At 39.4% G+C, this 21,428-nt stretch overlaps 2 protein-coding genes across 2 annotated transcripts; both read right to left on the reverse strand.

Moving 5' to 3' along the window:
• Positions 1-2,155: 2,155 nt before the first annotated feature.
• Positions 2,156-12,369, reverse strand: psmd3 (proteasome 26S subunit, non-ATPase 3). The gene is made up of 12 exons (XM_008416453.3): positions 12,053-12,369; positions 10,583-10,773; positions 10,355-10,495; positions 9,552-9,688; positions 8,686-8,876; positions 8,505-8,608; positions 4,842-4,956; positions 3,765-3,884; positions 3,521-3,624; positions 2,935-3,090; positions 2,796-2,846; positions 2,156-2,394 (listed from the first exon to the last, which is right to left on the reverse strand). The coding sequence occupies exons 1-12, from the start codon at positions 12,246-12,248 to the stop codon at positions 2,317-2,319; spliced, it is 1,584 nt and encodes a 527-aa protein (XP_008414675.1). The 5' UTR covers positions 12,249-12,369; the 3' UTR covers positions 2,156-2,316.
• Positions 12,370-13,121: 752 nt separating this feature from the next.
• LOC103469006 (leucine-rich repeat-containing protein 3-like) lies at positions 13,122-21,399 on the reverse strand. The gene is made up of 5 exons (XM_008416454.3): positions 21,148-21,399; positions 19,736-19,861; positions 15,128-15,292; positions 14,615-14,693; positions 13,122-14,539 (listed from the first exon to the last, which is right to left on the reverse strand). The coding sequence occupies exons 1-5, from the start codon at positions 21,364-21,366 to the stop codon at positions 14,319-14,321; spliced, it is 810 nt and encodes a 269-aa protein (XP_008414676.2). The 5' UTR covers positions 21,367-21,399; the 3' UTR covers positions 13,122-14,318.
• Between the last annotated feature and the right edge of the window lie 29 nt (positions 21,400-21,428).

Here is a 21,428-nt window from a genome sequence, read left to right on the forward strand (position 1 = left end):
ACATCAAAAACAGGAACATAAAAACAAACCAGCAGTAAAATATGACATGAAAATGAAAAACGGGGGTTTTACGGGATTTTCAGTTTGTTTATCATATGATACAGATCTTGTTTTTTAACCATATATTTTACGGATAAGAAGAAGTGGCAGAGTTCCTCGTGAAAAGTGGGAAAGAAATAGTTTTGTTTTTAAAAAATGATATTTTTACATTCAGTCACGTTTCATGTCTCTTTTCTTTCCTCCAGGTCCCAAAAATTATTTAATTTTTAGAAAATCCAACTAATTTTGGAGTTTTATTAGAACGGCCAGAGATTAAATGAAATCTTCCCACAGAACTTTTTAATAAACACATTAATAAAAACAAATATTCTGTCAACTCAAAACCTCTGAAACAAAATAAAGTCTGAGGAACTTTCTTAGCTCTTGGAAGATGTTAATAATTATTTCACATTTTTATATAATTTGAGAAGAGACGTGAGAAATCATTTGGATTTGGCACAACAGGAATTTCCTAATTTTAGGATTTTCTTCAGCCTTTTAGAGAAAAAAAGGTAGGAAGTTCCCACCGTCACCTGGATCCTGGAAGTGATCAGCTGACTCACAGCTACGTTTTACAAGAAAGTTCAGCCGGTCCAGAACCAGACGTGGTTAATGTGAGACGACTGGATCCGGGCCAGGATCTGGATCCTGGAGGTGTTTGGGCTCCAGGATCCAGGGAGGAAAAGTTCAAGTTATTAGTAGACAAGATTCCTGGAAGCTTCTTCTGTTTCAGACTGGGCTCAACATGTTGTTTCTCTTTCACGCCGATTAAAACATGAAACGCACCAGAACCTGCAGAACCAGAACCATCTGCTTATTTAAGCTCAGAGGGAAAAGTAGAGCTACTTCAACATACTTTTACTTGAGTAGAAATAAAAAGTTGTTGTCCAAGAAATGACTCAAGTAAAAGTAAAAAGTGCAAGATAATAAAAAAATACTCCTAAAAGTACATTTCTTTAAAAAAAAAAAAGCTGTAAATGTAACTAGTTGGTTCAGATCCCAGACAATACAGTAGAGTGCTGAAAAAGTATTTACCCCCTCACATAGCTCAAAGTGGGAAAAAAAAAAATCACGTTTTTGTACTTCCATATCACGGCTGCTTCTAAAAACAACTTTTAAAAAAAACACCCAGCCGTTTTTCGGCTATAAATTCATGTTTGTTGGTGAAAATGAGCCGTTTCGAAAACTTCCAGGATGTAGCAAATCAGCAGTCATGGCCCGTTACCTAGCAACCACGGCAGAGTTCTGTCCGTCACCTAGCAACCCCAGTGGAACTCAGTTTCCGATCAGTTTCTTTAAATGAAAATTTTATGAAACTTTAACAGAAACTGCAGCTGTGTGTCTGTGTCTGGTGAACTTTTGGTTAAAAGTTTTGTTTTACAGTGTGTAGAAAATACAGAAATTTTATTCAAGTAAGAGCCATTTCTTGGATGGTTACTTTTTACCTGAGTAAAAATATGTTGAAATAGTGTTACTGTTAGAGTCAGTTTTGGGTACTCTGGCCACCTCAGTATTTATTTCTGTACTTTTTTTTTTCAGTATTGTGTTTATTTTTTTGTTTTCTTTTTGACTTGTGTATGAAAAAGTAAAAAAAAAATAGCTGAAAAAAACGTATTTAAAAACAAAAAACACTGTTGGCTTAAAAGTTTTTTATGTGTTCCCCCAGAGTCTGGAGGGCCGCTTAAAAAACAGTGGTGAACCAGATTTGGCCCCTGGACCTCGAGTTTGACACGTCATAATTAATCCAGCTTCTCCGTTTCCTCATTTATTTAAACATTTTTCTTCCAGAACTGTGATTCTTCTCATTATTTCTGGTTTTAAATCCAGAAGGTGATCCATCTGGTTCCGTCTGACTGCGACCGTCTTGTTCTGATTTTTATCTCTGAACTTTTGGTTCGGGTTCCTGCTGGTCCTGTTCTGACATGATCTTTTCGTCATGCGTGTTCATCGTGTGCTGGTTTGATTCGACACGATGATCCGTCTGCAGCAGCATTACTCGTCTCTGACCTCAAGTTCTGACTAATCATGCTTTCAGTTTCTCTTTCTGCAGCGCCCCCTGGTGGTTCGGCCTTCTCACTGTTTCTGAGCGCGCTCAGTAAAGAGCACAAGCAGCAGATTAAACAAAAACAGGATTTATTTGTGTCAGGAACAAGAAACGGCAGCAGAGTTTAAAGCTGCAACACAGAAAACAGGGAGGGAACAGAGGGGATTGTGGGTAATAAGTGATCTGTTAACACACAACTACTTCCTGTTTGAACAGAAAGTCAGCAGAGAGGCTCATGGGAAGCTGTCGTCGTCGTCTTCGGCCATTTCTTTGGCGAACTCCAGATCCTGCTGCTCCCGTTCCCGACGCTCCTGAACGCACCACAGAGAGAAACGGAGACAGATTGAAATCAGTCGTTTACACATTTTAACCGTTAATGTTTCAATTATTTTACAAGGTTTATGTTCTAAAAATGAATCAAAACACCAATTACATAAAGAAGTGTGACTTTTATTACTAAACTGCAAACAATAACTGCATTTAATCATATTTTCTAATTTATTGCTTTTTATTGATGCGAAAAACTGGAGGAAAATTTGTAAAAATAAAATTTCAAGAGTTTTTCAACATCAATTAAATTTATAGCATCGACGGTATATTTAAATCTTATATAAGAAATGTATCACAGTAAACAAAAAACGATACAATAAATGCCAATCACTAATGTTAAGCTCTAAAATGTTGATTTTACATAACAGTGAAGCTGCGTTACCTCTGCCGACTCCAGGTCCTTGTTGTACGCTTTAGGAGGAAACCTCATGGCCTGCAGGGGGAGACAGAGAGTCAGATCCGGAGCTGCAGCTGATCAGTTTCCTCAGATTGGCTTCAGCCAGGAGGAACCTCTGGATTACCTTCACAGACATGTTGTGGATGTCGAGGCAGAAGGAAATCCTCTGGTGGAACGCCAGCTGAGGCTCTCTGGTTCCGTAGATGTCCATCGTCTCCTTTGATTGGACGAAGCCCTTCTCGTGGTTGATGCTCGCCTCAATCACGCCGTCACGGATCGCCTGCGCAAAACGGTCCAATTAAAGCAGCCTCACCTTTAAGGGGCGGTTATTTCTTCCAGGTATATTTTATAGCAAAACCAGGTGTTATAAAAATGATTTGATTTTGTAATTTAATGCCCGTCTCTTTAAGAAGCTCCTGCTCTTTCTGAAACTCCACCTTCAGGAAGCCAAGACAACATGGCTCCTCTGTTAACCCTTTAGCAACGTTTTTACCAGCGTTTCAGCTCAGCAGGTTTTTGCTAATTGCTGCTGGCTAGTCTGAAGGAGCTGACTGAATGGTTGCCATGGAGATGGAACATGAAAATCATCAAAGCAACACTACCTCCAGGTATGTTTCTAACGAGGGAATGACTTTATGTGATGTAGAAAGCTACAAAAGGTTAATTTTACAGAATACCGCCCCTTTAAGAGTCATTTTTATCCCAGTTACCTTGGCAACGATGAACTCTGCGTCCTCGGGACTGTCGAGCTGCAGCTTCTGAGCGATGTCAGCGAGAGAGATCCGAGAGTATGACAGGCTGATCATCCGAACACCTGAACACACACACACACACACACACACACACACACACAGTAAAACTCAAGCACTTTTCAAGGTACGTTTTCAAATTTTTTCGTCACACTTTGGAGAGCTCTGATTGGCTGGGAGCAGCGGAGGCCTGTGATTGGCTCACCGGTCTTGATGACGTTGTGTCGCAGTCGGATGATGAGCGTGTACGTCCCGTCCGCCTGGAACTTCTCTCCAAACTGCTCCAACACCTGGTTGAACTTGGCCAGGTTCCCGGTTCTCACCGCTGAGGGAAAACACACATCAGACACACACATCAGACACACACACACATCAGACACACACACACAAATTTTTTTATTGAAAGAAAATGAATTTCCACTTAACTTTACATTTTGGTCAGTCTGATGATGTAATTTTAAATATTAAATGGTTGATAATTTGATCAATTATTGATTTGCTGAAGTAGTTCTCTTGACTACAGTTTCTAGTTACTCTGCCCTCTTCTGGAAATCAATTATAGAATCTGTACTGTAATTTTTTATGAATTCCCATCAGCCGTTTCTCTGCTCCGCTCTCAGTTGTAGCTCCAGACGTTTCCTTGGAGAAGAAACTGGTCAGATTTTTCAGTTTATTCTCCTCTTAAAGCCGATTTCTGCATGTGTGACCTCAAATCATCATCCCAAGTTTAATATTCTTATTTTTTACAACCATAAATTTGCTACATTTTTCATCTTCTATCCACTTTAGTCAGAGTTTGTGTCGACTTTTTCTCTGCTGCTTGTATTTTTACGTTTTCCTCCTGTAATTTTGCACCAACCTGTTTAAAAAAACGACCAAAACTTTTCTACATTTTATGATAATTTACATTCCGACACTAATTCATAAACTCCCCACTGAGGGAATCCAGCTGAACCGATTCGTTCCTCTTACGAAATGTTTTAACGCATCTGACATTCAGATTTCAGGTTTTGCTGCAGCTCAGATGTACGATGTTACATCACCACACTGATGTAACATCCTGTTTCAGAACCGGACCCTGGAATGGAGCCGCGGTTCTGATCGGGAACTGAAACCGGAAGTCCAGTTCCAAGGCTCAGACGTAACGTTACATCGTTCTGTTTAACGCTGATTCAGTCATTAACAACAGCCTGGTACTGGTTCTGATGGGGAACTGAAAGCAGCGTGTGTGTGTGTGTGTGTGTGTGTGTGTGTGTGTGTGTGTGTGTGTGTGTGTACTGACCCTGGGTCAGCAGGAAGTACGGCATCAGGGAGCGTTTGAGCGACGGCTGCCTGAACTGCAGTCTGTCAGGGATTTCTCCCAGCAGCAGCTCCACCACGATCAGCAGCTTGTGGACCTGAAACAGAGACCGGCCCATCAGAACCGGACCCAAACAGAACCAGAACCGGACCCAAACATTTACCCACAGTAAAAATCACACACTTTTCAATCATGTTACGTTTTCATGTTTTCAATGCCACAATTTGGAGATAAAAACACAAATTAAATAAAAACAGAGTTTCGATTCACTGTTAAATTATATTATTTATTACCGTCATTAATAATATCTTTTGATTTGTATTCCACATTCTGGGTGAAGTGTTCATATATGAAACTTTAATGTTTTGAAATGTCTCACACACACCTTGTACTTTCAGCAAAACATTAATAATAAAAAAAAAATCTATGAAAATCAAAAATGTTAATGTTTAATATATGAATTATAAGCTAATCTTTATTTTAACTACACAGATCAAAAAGTAAATGAGCCATTAGAAACAATAAATATTTATTACATTGAAACAATTCAAACTAATCATGTTCAGAGAAATTACTAATATTTAAATTAAATGTTTAAATACAAAAATACAAGGAAAGTTTTATTAAAATATATTTAAAACACATTCTAGTTATGTTTCTGGCATTTAACAAATAGAAATAGTGATTTATTGAATTTTAAAAATTGGTCAAATTCTGCAGACTTTTCATTCACTTTATAAAATATTAGAAATAAAATGAAAAATTAGTAGACAATTATTTCAAAAATCAGTTAATCATGATTAATTTTAATTTTGGAATTCAAACAAACCGAAAAGCAAGAAAAGTTTAATCTGATTTAAAGTCAGACAATGAGAAAAAATATGCCTCTCTTTCTATTTGGTTTATGAAAATATCTGTAAATGTTTTGGAAATTTTGGCTTTTTTAAATCAAACTTTAGTTTGAACTGATTGAATATCAAACGCTCTGCACACCTTGAAAAACACCTGATGAAAACTCAAGGATTTTCCAGTGTCTTAACCTGTTAAGCCCGACGGACCCTCCGAGGGTTCCAGCTGCCATGTGACCTCGACTCGCTCTGTAAACAAAGGCTCCGTGTGCCTTTAAATTTTTTTTTTTATTATTATCCGCTAAAAGAGGCTTTAATCTTTCAAAAACTATTCCGCATAAAGGTTTTGCCCAAATGTTAAGATTTTAGAGCTATTTAAAAACAGCTGATGAGATTAAAGGTCCTCGGGCGATGACGCAACTGCTGGAAAACACCCGATCAGCTGATCATCACGGCCATTTTATGGCTTCACGTGAGAGTGGAAAGACTCTCAGAGTATGGCACAAGATTCGGCTACGCAAAATCATAACGTATTTTCCGGAACCCCATCTAAATGAATGCGTAATTCTTGCGCTCTCCAAGCGTTCTCCGTGCGTAAGCATGTGTGGTATACGGAGTCTGAGCACGTGGAGTTATCTCGGTTCCGTGAGTTCAGTTTTGATTTATTTATGATAAATCGATCATAGCAGCAGAAACTTGACGATTTAGAGGCTTTGAACAACAACGGTTTTTCGATTTGCTAGGAGTGGAGCTAAATCTTGGAAAAATTCTCTCAATGGCGGGAGGAAAGTGTCCGATGTGGAGGCGCTGGAAGAACTATTTCGGAGCGATTTGAGCTGGAAGATTCTTCTGATAGCTGGTGGGATTCGGACGAGGAGGAAGAGGAAGAGCAGGACACAGCAGACAGACTTGATCTCGGTGTTGTGTAAGTTTTCCGCCGCAATTTCACACAATATATTTGATGTTTTGGTTCTATTTATTTATTTATTTCAGTGATTATATGCTTGTAATAACGGCAGGAAGTAAAACCACGTGGTTATTTGTTTATTTATGTTTTACTAAAATATGTTTTATTTTACTAGTAAGGATTTCATGTTTACTTTGGTTCATTACTTTGTAATAAACCTCTAATTCTTCAAATACTTTATTTTTATTTATAGTCGAGTGGAAGCCGAACCATCAAGCTCGGGTGACGCTGAACCTCCCCCACCTCCCCCACCCTCATGATTCTTCACCTTCTTTGAGGTAAGATGTCCATTTTTTGGTGGTGATGGTGGTGGTGGATTTTCAAAATTGTTTATTTGCTCTTTTAAATTATTCAAAAAGTATTTTTGACTGTTTTATCTTGTTTCAATAAAAGTTTTCTATTTGGAGTCAAAGAAAGAGCTTTCACATCATCATTATTATACATATTACACTGTGCACATGGTACATTTTGCATATAAATGGGGTAATGTCATGACCAATGGTTATATTAATGTAGAAAGTGTCATTAGGTGGTAATAAGCTATTTAATTTTAACAAACCCCCAGTATTGATGTAAAAAACACATTGGCACAGTTGGTGACATTTTGGATAAATGTGACAAAATGGCCTCTCCGACTAAGAAATTTCTCACTAATACCATTCTAAAATAAATATGATTCATCTGATTGAGTCCCAATTTGGTATACTTTTACACAACATTTAGATTTATAAGTTTGTACTACTTTTTCTTGTTACTAATTATATTTTGGTAGTGTTTTCAATGTTTATTTCAAAGAAAATTTTGGCGAGGTTAAAAAAAATGCAAAATATTTTGTATTTTGTCCCTAATATTTCAGGCAGGGTCAAAGCTACAATGGTGCTGACACCAGAAAACCATTCTATGACATCTTACCTTTACAGAGGTACCAAAAGTTTCTTATTAAATCTAATAGCTGTGAGGCTATAAGTGATTTACTTTTGTGTGTTTTTGTCAGGCGGAAATTTATTTATACCCCCTTAGGGGGTAAGAGGTTAAGGCCTTGCAGCATCTAACATAACAGCTCCCCCTGCTGGTTAAACTGGGGAACACAGCTTCAAATGAAGTTTTTGTGGAACGGACCGATCCTTGGAGGTTCTGATTATCAGTGTTTGTTGGTGTCTCTTGGTGTGTGTGTGTGTGTGTGTGTGTGTGTGTGTGTTCGTACGGTCTGCTTGAAGCCCACTGCAGTGTGTTGCGGAGCTTTCCTCAGAGCGTTGGTCAGAGTCCTGCGGGCCTCTGAGTATTCCAGCTGGATGGCTTTGATCCGACCTGCAGGGGTCACATGACACACAGGTGAGCCCTGTGCAGCCCACTGGCCCGCCCCCCTGCAGGTGTGTGTCCCACCTGTGTAGTAGAGGTAGCGCGCCCACTCGTTGTTGTTGGCGAGCTCTGGGAACACGGACTTGGACACGAGCTTCTCGGCCTGGTCGTACAGGTTGAAGTGCAGGTAGTTCCTCAGCAGCAGGTTGAGCAGCACCGCCTGGCCGTCGGCGTCGTGCCGCAGCGTCGCCGTGCGCAACCGGGTGTGCAGGAAGCTGGGATTACAGAGGCACAAGGTCACATGACGTTCTAATGCCACCTTAAATGACATTTATGAGAAAGAGGATTATTGGCACTGGAAAAAATAAAATGTTTTAAGGCCTTGCAGCATCTAACATAACAGCTCCCCCTGCTGGTTAAACTGGGGAACACAGCTTCAAATGAAGTTTTTGTGGAACGGACCGATCCTTGGAGGTTCTGATTATCAGTGTTTGTTGGTGTCTCTTGGTGTGTGTGTGTGTGTGTTCGTACGGTCTGCTTGAAGCCCACTGCAGTGTGTTGCGGAGCTTTCCTCAGAGCGTTGGTCAGAGTCCTGCGGGCCTCTGAGTATTCCAGCTGGATGGCTTTGATCCGACCTGCAGGGGTCACATGACACACAGGTGAGCCCTCTGCAGCCCCACTGGCCCCGCCCCCCTGCAGGTGCGTGTCCCACCTGTGTAGTAGAGGTAGCGCGCCCACTCGTTGTTGTTGGCGAGCTCTGGGAACACGGACTTGGACACGAGCTTCTCGGCCTGGTCGTACAGGTTGAAGTGCAGGTAGTTCCTCAGCAGCAGGTTGAGCAGCACCGCCTGGCCGTCGGCGTCGTGCCGCAGCGTCGCCGTGCGCAACCGGGTGTGCAGGAAGCTGGGATTACAGAGGCACAAGGTCACATGACGTTCTAATGCCACCTTAAATGACATTTATGAGAAAGAGGATTATTGGCACTGGAAAAAATAAAATGTTTTTCTCAAAATTCTAACTTTAATTGCTTAATTCAGATTTTATCATAATTCTCATAATTATAATTTTATCATGTCAGAACAGAATATTTTTGAAGAATTTTGAGAATTTTGACTTTTTTCTCAATTTTAATGTCATTATTCTGACTTTAATCTCAAATTTTTTATCTCAATTCAAACCATTTTAAAAGTTTAATCTTACAATTCCAACTTTTCCTCAGAATTTGAATCTTTTTCATTTTAATTTCTGACTTTAATCAGAAAAAAAAGTCAGCATATTGACATTTTTAAAAAATGTTAATCTTGTTTTTATCTGTTAAGGTTGTAAAACACGACAACCTTAAGAGGACAGAGGAGTAAATTTAAAAGTTCAAACCCAGAGGAAACGTCTCCTCATGTCTGGTTCTGGAGTTTAAAGACTTTATGGTTCCTGCTGTTATTTAGATTTAAAACAGTTCATTCACAATAACTCCTGACTTAAACCAATATAAGAAACTTTTATGTCTCAAACCAGGCGGTCTGGACTGCATCTGCACTGAAGTGTGTGTGTGTGTGTGTGTGTGTGTGTGTGTGTGTGTACCTGCGGATGGTGTCGAGCTGGTTCAGGAACTCGTACACTCGGGCGTGATAATAGTAACATTTGGCTACGACCAGGTCCAGAGCTCTGCGGTTCTTGGAGCTGACTTTCTGCATCAGTTCATCAGAAACCTTCTGGGCCTGAAACCAGAACAGCAGCAGTCAAGGTCACAGAGGTCACAGGGGTCACGGAGGGTCAGAGAGACCAACAGGTTCTGCACAGGCTGAGAGACATGGCTAAAAAAAAAATCTGATTATTTTTTTCTGATTTCCAATGTTATTTTATGTTTTTTCTTTATCTTTCTTTTCTAAATAAAAATGTTAAATAACAAAATATTTTCAAAAAGTCACTTTTAATTAAAATCAACCCTTCTGTGAGCCACACAATTAGAATTTTTGAGAAATTACAAAAATGTTATAATATTAGCAGAATAAAGACGCAATTTTACCAAATTAACGTCTTAAAATCACAACACAAAAATAAGAAAAAATCTTGAATAATATTTTTTTTATTTTTCTGTTTGAGTTTTCATAAAATTACAACTTTATTCTGGAAATATTCAGAATGTCATTGACTTTGTTTTTGTTCCAAAAAGGCCAAACTAAATCCGATCGTTGTATTTTGTTGTAGAGTTTTTATAAAAATGTAATCTTCAAAAACAAACGGACTAATTTATAAAATAAAGTTATTTGGCTGACAAGCATAATTTTCAAACATTTCTTTTCAAAATCTGAAAATCCGAGCCCATAATCAATAATCTATTCATGATTTAGAGGTCCGGTCCAGTAGCAGTGTGTGTTCCTCACCTCGGTGTACCTCTTGCTGTTGGTCAGGTGGACGACCAGCAGCAGCTGCAGGTACGCCTCCACCTCCGGCAGCAGAGGAGCCGACGCCGCTTTCCCCGTCCGCGGGCGGAACTGGATGTCTCCGTCGCCCGTCTCCATGGGCTGAGACACAAACGGAGGACGGCTCAGTGAAAACACCGGCTACTGTGTGAGCAGGAATCCGGACGTTAACGGATCAGAGCGACTCACCTCCTCCAGGAAGCCCAGCAGGAAGTCTCTGGTGGAGGTGTTGCTGGTGAAGAAGCCGGTGAGTGCTTTCTGGAGGACGACGGTGTTGAGGCGGCGGCTGGTGGACGGCAGCGCGCGCAGGGCCCTCAGGACGAAGCGCGGCTCCTTCCCCGACACGGCCTTCTCGATCTGCTTCACATGCTCCTTGATGTCTGAGGAAGAGGAGGAGAGGATGAAGATGGGGGAGGAGCTCAGATCACTGACAGCTTCACAAACATCCGACTCTGAACACAAGTCCAGTCAGCGCAGATTCCCAGAGCCGAACGAGTCGGAGGCTCATTAAGACATAAAATATAGAAGAAGAAAAAAGAGACAAAAAGTGTAAACTAGTTTAAGCATTGAAAAATAATTATATATTATGGAATTGATGCTCAACCAAAAGCAAACAGATTTAAAATCCACAATGGACAATTTTACAGAAGAGAATTGGAAAAAAAATATATTATTTTCTCTCTGAATTTAAGCTTCTGAGATCAAAAGAATTTTGAGTTCATGTCAAAACTGTGAGAAAAAAAGACAAAATATTAGGAAAAATAAAGATTTTTTTTTTCAGTGGCCTTAATCTTAACTTATGACAAAGTCCACTCTAAGAGATTTTTGGTTTTAATTACAAGAATAAAGTCATAAAATTATAATGAAAACGTTACAACACTAGAGACATAAAATTACGAGAACAAAGTCATAATATTAAAGGAATAAAGTCGTAAAATCACGAGAATAAATACAAAATGAGAATTAAGTTGTTTTTTTTTATCAACCCCAGTTGAGTCATAAAATGTGCACCGGGTCCAGGACGCAGGACTTCAGAGGAACACGGAGCTGTAGGTAAGTAGAAATCTCCTAACTGGACTGGGACACTGCATCTGGTTCGGTCAGATCCAAACCATGACAGGTCCGGTTCTGTGAGCCTTTCACAACAGGAACATCGTGGATTTCACCTAAAAGTTGCATTTTAATCTCTGATCACTGAATTTTCCAGGATCTGAAGACAAACGGACCACAAAAATGGACTTAAACTGGTCCATTCTGGAGTGACCGGTCCCAGCAGAACCGTAAACAGTTCTTCAGGAGATTTGATACCTTGATAAACAATGATTCGGCAGCAGAAGCAACATTAGCATCCAACTCTGTCCTGAGGCCAAAACACTGAAATGTTTCTTTTCTGTTGTCTCACTGTTTACCAGCTGCACTCCAAAACTGTTTGGGTCAGGCCATGAAGTACTTCTGTACTGGTTCTGATCTGTTCAACGTAAAATAAACAGCCTTTTGGAGGATTTTACGTCCCCTTCTGCTGTTTTACGGCATCTAGCAGTAGTTGGTCTTATGCTAACAGGCTAAAGCTAACAACTCCAGTAAAGCGTCCTGAATCACAGTGACTTCAGTACCGGACTGGTTCCCCTGGTTCTTCCCGAACATCAGACCCAGGTTTACCCTCTAGTGTGAGGCTGTCCTGCTCCTTGGGCAGCTTAACCGCGTTAGTAGTCTCCTCCTCCGGCATCTCTACGTCCTGCGGCTCCGCGGCCGCCATCGCGGACTTCACCTCCTTCGGCTCTTTGGGTTCCTTGTTAGACTTGTCCCGGTCCCGACCGCCAGCCTTGTCTCTTCGCTTGGCCGCTGTCTCCTTCATACTGTGTTTGGGCCGAACTGTGCGGTTCCGAGGGGTTCGATGTTCGGAGCAGCTGAAGCTGATCCTCACAATGACTGGACAGTATTCACTCTGCAGACCAGAGCAGTTGATGGTGGAGAGAAAACAGCAGGCGGAGGCAGTCGATCCCAGATGACTCGATCCTGCTTCGCTCAGTCACAAGCAACAGAGCCGGTGAAAATACATAACGTTGATGATTTTACTTTGAATAAATAATATATTTTTTGATTAGTAAACTAATTTTAATTAGTATTTGATTTTATTCACAAGTGCAGATTAGAAACAAACAAACCAAATTTTACATATTAGAAAAAAGGATGATTAATTATCTAATTATTATTAGAGAATTATTATTGGTAAATCTCACCTTTTATGTCAGGGCTCTAGATGAGGAATACAATAAGATTAATAAGAATTCTTCACTATTATACAACAAATTATTTTAAAATGTCTATTTTAGAGATTATCTGAAATAATGGAATATTATTAATAATAATGATAACCACATTTTCAATAGATTTTTAAAGTTTTCAAAATTAATACTAAATAAATTGGATTCTGTCCAAATAAAAAATACAATCTCAATAAAAGCAAGAAGTAAAAAAGTGGATCTTAAGATTCTTTTATAAAACCTCGTTCTCTCCAGTGACGAAAGTTAAAATTATTCTGAGGAAACAAATGGAAAACAATGCTTTCAGCAGCCTCTGGTCTGGTTTCACTCATATTTACCAGTTTTAGTCATTTGTACAACACAAACACACTCATTTTGGATGAATTAAACCCAAATCATTTAAATGTCGACTTCAGCTCAGGTCGGTAACAGAAATCCGACTCGAAGACACAAAGAACCCAACCTGCACTGACTTTACAGGATTTATTTGACATTTTTAGCACATAAATTAGGTGAACAGACGCAGACTGAGTCAGGGGGCTGTAAACCCTGAGCTAGGAGGCAGTTACCATGGAAACAGCACGTATACAGTTCACAGGTTGAGCTCTGAAAGGATGATGTGTGCAAGGAAAGACTTTCAGAGTTGTAGGTTTGTTGTCATCATCATTAACATCCTTGGTGAGGAGGTTCTATAAAAAACATCCAATAAACGGAACTGCTAGGGATTAACTGCTGGTAAGTCCTTGACCTTTGACCTGTGGTTTTATGGCTCTAAAAGGTTCTGCATGAATCATAGCTTTACCTACATTCCCACAGCGGCTCTTGATGCTCATTTTCAATTTTTTTATAATTTTTAAAAAAATCCTTATATTTTTTTTTTTGCGTGGTTGTTCGTGTTACTAATTAAATGAGATCACAATCAAACTTCTGTGTGAACGGAAAACTTCTGGAAGTGGAACACATCTCATGTAGTTTTTTCTGTGAACAAATCAGAACTAAACTGTTCAGACAGTCGTGAAAAATCCGGATAGAAATTATTCTTTGGATAATTTCTTTGGAATGATCCAAAGAAATTATTCTTTCTTTGGATCAGAAAGAATAATTTTGAATCAGGTTTAAAGCTGCAGAATGTAACTTTTATAAATCATTTTTAACATATTTGTTGAAACTGTCTTTAAGTTGTGACTGTATAATGTGAGAGTTAATCTGTGAAAAAATTAGAGCTCTTCTGCCATCTCCCAGTGCTAACCAGAAACAGCCAATCAGAGCCAGGAGGCGGGTCTTAGCGCTGTCAATCACCTCTCAACTCTTCCCCTTTGCTCTCTGCTAGCGTGAATACTAAAGCTAGTTAGCGTAGCCACAGATGACAACGGATAAACGGTTTTCCTGTAACAGTGAGTCTTTTCTTCTCTGTAAATACATGAGGTGATTGACAGCACTAAGACCCTCCTCCTGGCTCTGATTGGTTGTTTTTGGTCGGAAGCAGTTCATTTCTTCATAAGTGGATAGAGATGAATCTTTTCACAAATTATCTGTCTCATAACAGTCACAACATGGTGACAGTTTTAACAAATCTTCTTTATAAAAGTTACAAACTTTAGCTTTAAAGGCCTTTCAGGTGGTTTGCTGAGGGTTCTTGGGTCATCCGGGGTCATCTGGGGTCATTGGGGTCTCCATGGGTCCCGGCTCTCCAGGAACCTCAGGTACTCCATGTGTCGTCGGGCCACCACCTTGTTATGACGGATGTAGTGGATCAGGTAGGAAAGGAGCATGATGAACCAGAGGAGCATGGTGATCAACGTCAGGAAGTCGGTGGTTCTCCTCACGGACTGACACAGGTCCCAGTCCTGCACCAGTAAGACCAGTGGCAGCCCAGTAGCTCCTGAAACACACACGGTTACAACCAGAAGCAGGTCCGGAAGTTTTGGTCGCGAGGAACCAGGCGGACTCAACGTACCGAGGTTCGGGAGGTCCGAAGTCTCACAGATGACTTTCTCCAGAGAGGACTTGTCCATGTCCAGCTGAGTTATGGACACCTGGACAGAGACAGGAAGTCATCAACATGTCCCTCACTGCAAAAACACTAAATCTTACCAAGTTTTTTGTCTAGTTCTAATATCTCAGTACAGTTGAAGTACGACAAAAATAACTTACAAGTAACTTTTCAGAACTTATTTTAAGTCCTTAATTCCTTACTTTTTATTTTATAAAAGTATTTATTCCATTGGCAGATTATTTCACTTTTAACGAGTTATTTTAACAATGTTAAGTGAATTAATCTGCCAATAGAATAAGTTTTTTTTAATCAATATTAAGGAATTATTGGCTTAAAATAAACTCACATTTCTGGCTGAAAAGTTTTTTGCAAGTTAGTTTTGTTTTATTTCAAGTGAACTAAGAGACCAGAAAAACTTGGTAAGGTTTTGTGTTTTTGCAGTGTGTCTGGTACCAGCGCCACCCTGAGGCCCACCTGCATGCTGCAGTCGCAGTGCCACGGGTTCTGGCTCAGGTTGGCTTGGACCTGCAGTCCACCCAGAACCGCCGGGTCCAATGTGGTGAGCCGGTTGGTGGAGAGGTCCAGGAACCGGAGAGACGACGCCAGGCCGGAGAAACACCCGGGTTCAAGAGAGGAGAGCTGGGACAGGAAACAGGAAGTGGGTGACTCTGGGCTTTACTGGTTCACTGGGAGGCAGGATGCACAGGTGGACACTAGGTGGTGCTAGAGCACCTGTCATTTTCTCCCTCTGGGCAAAAAAAAAGCCCTTCTGAAATGTTCTTTCCTTTTTTTATTGTTTTGTTTGTTTTTCTTACTTACTAGGTAGTACAGGGATGTCCAAAGTGTGGCCCAGGGGCCATTTATGGCCCTTGGAAAAATTTTGGTTGACCCCTGACTGCAGTAACTGTTTTAGGATTAGATTACGATGGCAAGTTTATATCTTTTTGAACAGAAAATGCTAGCTACATATGTTTCACTACCATTTTTAAATAAAATGTTATTTTTATTTCATTTTTATTTCACATTATGTGTAAATTTGTATAATGTGGAGCAGATTTAGATGAGGCAACTGGGGATCGGATTTAATAAAATTTTCCTTTTCAAACTGTGTATAGAAATGTATTTATTTTATGTTTAATTATTTTCATAATAAATTTGTTTTATTATGAAAATGATATATATATATATATATATATATATATATATATATATATATATATATATATATATATATATATATATATATATATATATATATATATATATATATATATATATATACTTTCATAGTAGCTGGCAAATATTTCAGCCAGTTCATTTATATACATAAGTATACTGCTCAAAAAAATAAAGGGAACACTTAAACAACACAATATAACTCCAAGTAAATCAAACTTCTGTGAAATCAAACTGTCCACTTAGGAAGCAGCACTGATTGACAACAGGGACCCTCGTCGGGTCAATCAGTGTTGCTTCCTAAGTGGACAGTTTGATTTCACAGAAGTTTGATTTACTTGGAGTTATATTGTGTTGTTTAAGTGTTCCCTTTATTTTTTTGAGCAGTGTATATATATACACACTTTCATAGTAGCTGGCAAATATTTCAGCCAGTTTATTTATATACATAAGTAGAAAAGTATATATATTTGATATTATTTTCCAATTATTAATAAGCCTCCCTGAACACAGCGGTGGTTGATTAGTTTATTTTAAACTCCTGCTCTGCTGGTTATACACAGAGACAGACTGGACAAACACACACACACACACACACACACACACACACACACTGAGAATTTATACAGACCAATTAATGTGACAGGCTTTTTCTTTTACTGTGGGAGGAAGCCGGAGCACCCGGAGAGAACCCACGCATGCAAACTCCATGCAGAAATACACCGGCCCAGGATTTGAACCCATGACCTTCTTGCTGCAATGCAGCAGCTCTTTCTACTGCATCACTGTGCAGCCCCTAACAATTGAACCCTTTTTGTTTGAATTGACCAAAAAATTGGGCAAATTAGATTTATATAATAACAGGTCACCAGTCTGTCTCTGGGCAACACAGAGACAGTCTGGACAAATGTCCACACACACACACTGAGAATTTATACAGACCAATTAACCTGACAGGCTTTTTTTTTTTTACTGTGGGAGGAAGCCGGAGCACCCGGAGAGAACCCACGCATGAAACTCAGGACCTTCTTGCTGCAAGACAACTGTGCCACTGTGCAGCCCCTAACAATTGAACCCTTTGTGTTTGAATTGACCAAAATATTGTGCAAATGAGAAAAACATAACAAGTCGCTACATAACAGGTCGCCAGTCTGTCTCAGGGGAAACAGTAAACACCAACATACATTTGTATTATGGATGGGATAAAAATAAGAAAATTATCTATAGGGACTTGAAAGTCTTGCCTATAGAGGTCCAGAAACGTTTGATGAGGTTGGGTTTCTTGGCTTTTTTTACTATTTTTTCTTTACAAATAGAAATTAATGTCTCATCTACCACGGAGTTGTTTAAGCCCAACAGTAAGAAAATGTCTTTTCTTGAGCAGCCTATCTTTTTGGTGACTTCTCTCAGAATGTCTTTGCTGAGACTGTCCAGTTTACTTTGAATAATCTTCAGGTCTTGCTCCTTGACCTGGGCCCAGATTTTCTCAGACAACCTCTCTGTGATTTTTTGGAGGTGTTTGTACTTGCAGGTTATCCTAGATTTTGTTAGGGCCTTGGTAACGATGGTATTAACAAGCAGCATGATGGATGACTGCTGCTCCTCCTTTTCTGCGTCTGAGCTCACTGGCAGCGGTTCCTCAAGCTCTGTGGTAACCACTGACTCCAGCTCTGCATCAACTAACTGTCTCCCTTTTGAGAGGGTTGATTCCTCTGAGAGATGCTGCTCAGTGGAAACAACGTTTTCTACTGATGAAACTCTTGTTTCTTTATGTCCTGGTGCTGGTGAAACTCCCTCGCATTGATCTTTTCCGTCATTTTGAAGGTGGTTCTTCATTTTGACTCCAGCTGCTTCGTTCTGTTGTTGTGCTATAGGAAGAGGCACAACAGAAGCCTCTTCATCTCTGGACCCTGGGTTTTCAGCTGGTGCCTCTTCCGATAGCACAACAGAAGCCTCTTCATCTCTGGACCCTCGGTTTTCAGCTGGTGGAAGAGCATCCAATGAATCATCTGAGATCTCTAAACTGGGATCTGAAAACTCCTGAGAAATAAATTCCTCCACCATCTTTAGATCTGATTCCCTCTCATTAGTGGTCTTTGAAAGTTCCTCCAAAATAAATTCATCAACCATCTTTAAATCTGATTCCCTCTCATTAGAGATCAAATCATTTGCTTTCGCGGTCTTTGAAAGTTCCTCCAAAATGAATTCATCCACCATCTTCAAGTCTGATTCCTGATTTTCAGAAACAAGATTTCTGTCACACGTCTCATCCGTTGCCTCCTCAGAGTCTAATTTCTCAGGGCTTGGAAATTTCTCCACAGCTTGGACATTACCAACATCAGAGCCGGCACCTGGGTGGTCGTTTCTCCGTTGCAGGTATTCAGCAAATTCTGGTTCTGTCTCACTATTTTCTTCAAAGTAAATCAGTGATAATTCCTCTATCAGCTGGAGTGCATGTGGAAAGATGGAATCCACGGCCTCCGACCAAGACAAGTGGCAGACCACAGAAGTATCAGGATCGTGCGTGGAGCAGACAGAGCTCAACGATTCTTTGACATATTTAATGAACAACTCATTGAAAATGTCAAAGCTCATGGGATGAATCTTCCCTGTAATCGAAAAGATGTCTGAAAATGATGTTAGGAGCGCATTGCCCAAGATCGTGTCCACATCTTGGGATCTGATGTCCTGTTTAGGGATATTGCAGAGAATAAAAGTGTAACATTTATCCAGTAACTTCAACAGCAGATCCTTCAAGCTGGACTTTGTGTCACAATCAGGTTTCCCCATGGCCAAATCCATTATCCGATTCAATGAAAAGGACAAAAGAAACTCTTCCATCATCGGTGTGATCATATTCCCGGTTAAAGCCGGTAATGCAAGAGGCTTTGGATTCTTTAAGTGGCTCATAGCTTCTTGGATTTGTAACTGAAGGTAAAGCAAATTTTGTTTAAATCGCAAACTATCTCAGTCTCTCACCAAACTTCAACTGTCTCTCACAAAGAAAGTGGCAGAAGGAAAGACAAAATACTCAGAAAACTCTGTGATGTCATAAAGGACCAGATTCCATCCAAGAACGTTGCGTCACCTCAGCAACCGTTGCTAGGTGTCACCAGCTGTGTGCAGCTCAGAGAAATAAAGTCTAATTTAAAGGGGGAAAAGTGAAAGTTTACATGTTTTAGAGGCTCTGAGGCTGAGAAGGACTCCGCCACTCACTGAATACTTCCACTCTTTCCATGATGTAGCGCGAAAAAAAGATTTAAGTGCTTGACTGAGACAAGACTGACACACAGCAGCAGTAAACACAAGCAGCATTGTTTTCAGATTACTTCAATAACCGAACTTACTACAAACGATCCAGAAAATGGATCATTTGCGCAGCCGCGGCACCGCGATTCTGCGCAAATGCGGCCGCAAAGTGTCTTTTATCAGGCGGGTTTTTCCTCACAGAGCGGCTGTGATTGGTGGAGGGGGGAAAGTCTTTCTTATCCATATATATATATATATATATATATATATATATATATATATATATATATATATATATATATATATATATATATATATATATATATATATATATGTGCTTTTAATTTTACTTGTTCAAAATAATGATTATTTACATTTCCTTCGACAAACATCAGAAACACAACCGAACACATTTATTCATTATACTTGGCTAAACACAACAAAGTCTTCAACAGAAAATTCCTGTTTTATAAACATTGTATAGACCAATAATAGGCAAAAGAAGTTAAATAACTTTAAAAACTAAGGCTAAAATCATAGTGATGCTGGTTTCATCACAATGACTAATTTATTGTTGTTGGGTAAAAAAACAAATAATTGACAATAATATTAGTTTTGTGTTTCTGTTTGTTGAGAATAAGCTAATTTTGGCCGGACCTGGTTGTGTGAGAGGTCAAGTTCATCCAGCAGGAACAGGTCCGAGAAGCAGAACGCCGACAGAGAGCTGAGCCGGTTCTTATTCAGAAACAGGCGGGTTGTGTGGTTGGACAGACCGGCAGGAATCTGGAGAGACAAACACAACTGAGCTTTTATCGTATCGTTTATCATTTATTATGAAAAATATATTATCACAACAAGGATTCTGATTTATTGTTGTCAACACAAATTTCATTTACTGGTAAACGAAGAATCAAAATTGCCAGTGTGATCAAAAATGTTACATTTTACTATTTTTTCCACTGTTTGTTTCATGGGAGCCTTAATAAATACAGAGGAGCCAAAACGTTTTACCACTTCAACATGTTTTTAGTTGAGTAAAAGTAAAAAGCAGCCGCCTAAAAAATTACTCAATAAAAGTACAAAAGTATTTGGTACAAGTTTACTCAAGTACTTATAAGTTATATGTATATTTAAAAACCAGATGGACCAAAATAAAAGATAATTAAAAGAAATTACTTAACTGTAAGAAAAAATCAGCTAAAAGAAGCTTTTTCCAAATCAATTTCTTTCAATATAAAAATTATAAAACTTTAAGAAAAACTAGACGTGTGTCTGAGTCTGGTGTTTTATGTTTTTTTTTTTTGTTAAAACAAGCTTGTATCCAGAAATTTTACTCAAGTAAGAGTAGTGATACTTTATGATAAGAGCAGCGTAGTAAAAATATGTCTAAAAGTACATTTTTAGGAGTAAATGTAGCTGTTGTTCCCAACTCTCTGAATAAATATCAAAATTAAAAATACGATTAAATGCATGTGCAGTTTAGCAAAAATGTATCACTTTTTAAGTAACTGGCGTCCTGAAAATGTCTGTTTCAAATCGGAATGTTTTTCCAAGAACAATATTTGTGTTTGTAGGGCTATGAATGCAGTCAGAGCCACACGGTTACCTAAAAACGTAATAAAAAACAGTTTTATTCATTTTTTTTGTCGTCATTACATAGTACCATTACAAAATGGTACTATTTTGTGGTAAGGACGGCGGAGTCCGGCAACGACAGGTGCTTAAAATCTGTAACAAAAGTATGTTTTTATCTTCTTTCTTTTTTTATCTTTTTTCTTTTTCCAAAATCTCTTTCTCTTTCTTACTGTTATTCAATGTCACATGCTGTTTATATTTAGTTTTTTAATTATGTAAAGCACCTTGAAATGCCTTGCTGCTGAAATGTGCTACACAAATAAAATCAGATTGATTGATTGATTGATTGATTGATTGATTGATTGATTGATTGATTGATTGATTGGTTGATTGATTGATTGAAAATATCGCGATAAAAGACGAGTTTGATCAATCTGACATTTTAAAAACTCAACCAGAGAATCTATCGGTTAAACTGGAACCAGCAGACGGACCTGGGTCAGTCGGAGTCCGCTGCAGCGAACCATCAGTCCTCCGTCCGGCGCCTCCTTCTGCTGACAGGCGTTGATGGAAGACACTCGGTTCCCCCGGCGCCACAGCGCCACCCGCTGGAGGGATGATGAATGGATCAAAAGGAGGAGCATCAAACAGCGGGACATGACGTAAAATGACGCGATTCTCTGACTTCCCCGAGCAACAGAATGGATTATCATTTATCACTGATTACATCTGCCTGTTGCGTATGACGTCACAGCAACAAGACAGGAAATTAAAC

The sequence above is a fragment of the Poecilia reticulata genome, chromosome 8, assembly GCF_904066995.2.
Source record: "Poecilia reticulata chromosome 8, P_reticulata-male-v2, whole genome shotgun sequence".
In the NCBI taxonomy this organism is placed as follows: Eukaryota; Metazoa; Chordata; class Actinopteri; order Cyprinodontiformes; family Poeciliidae; genus Poecilia; species Poecilia reticulata.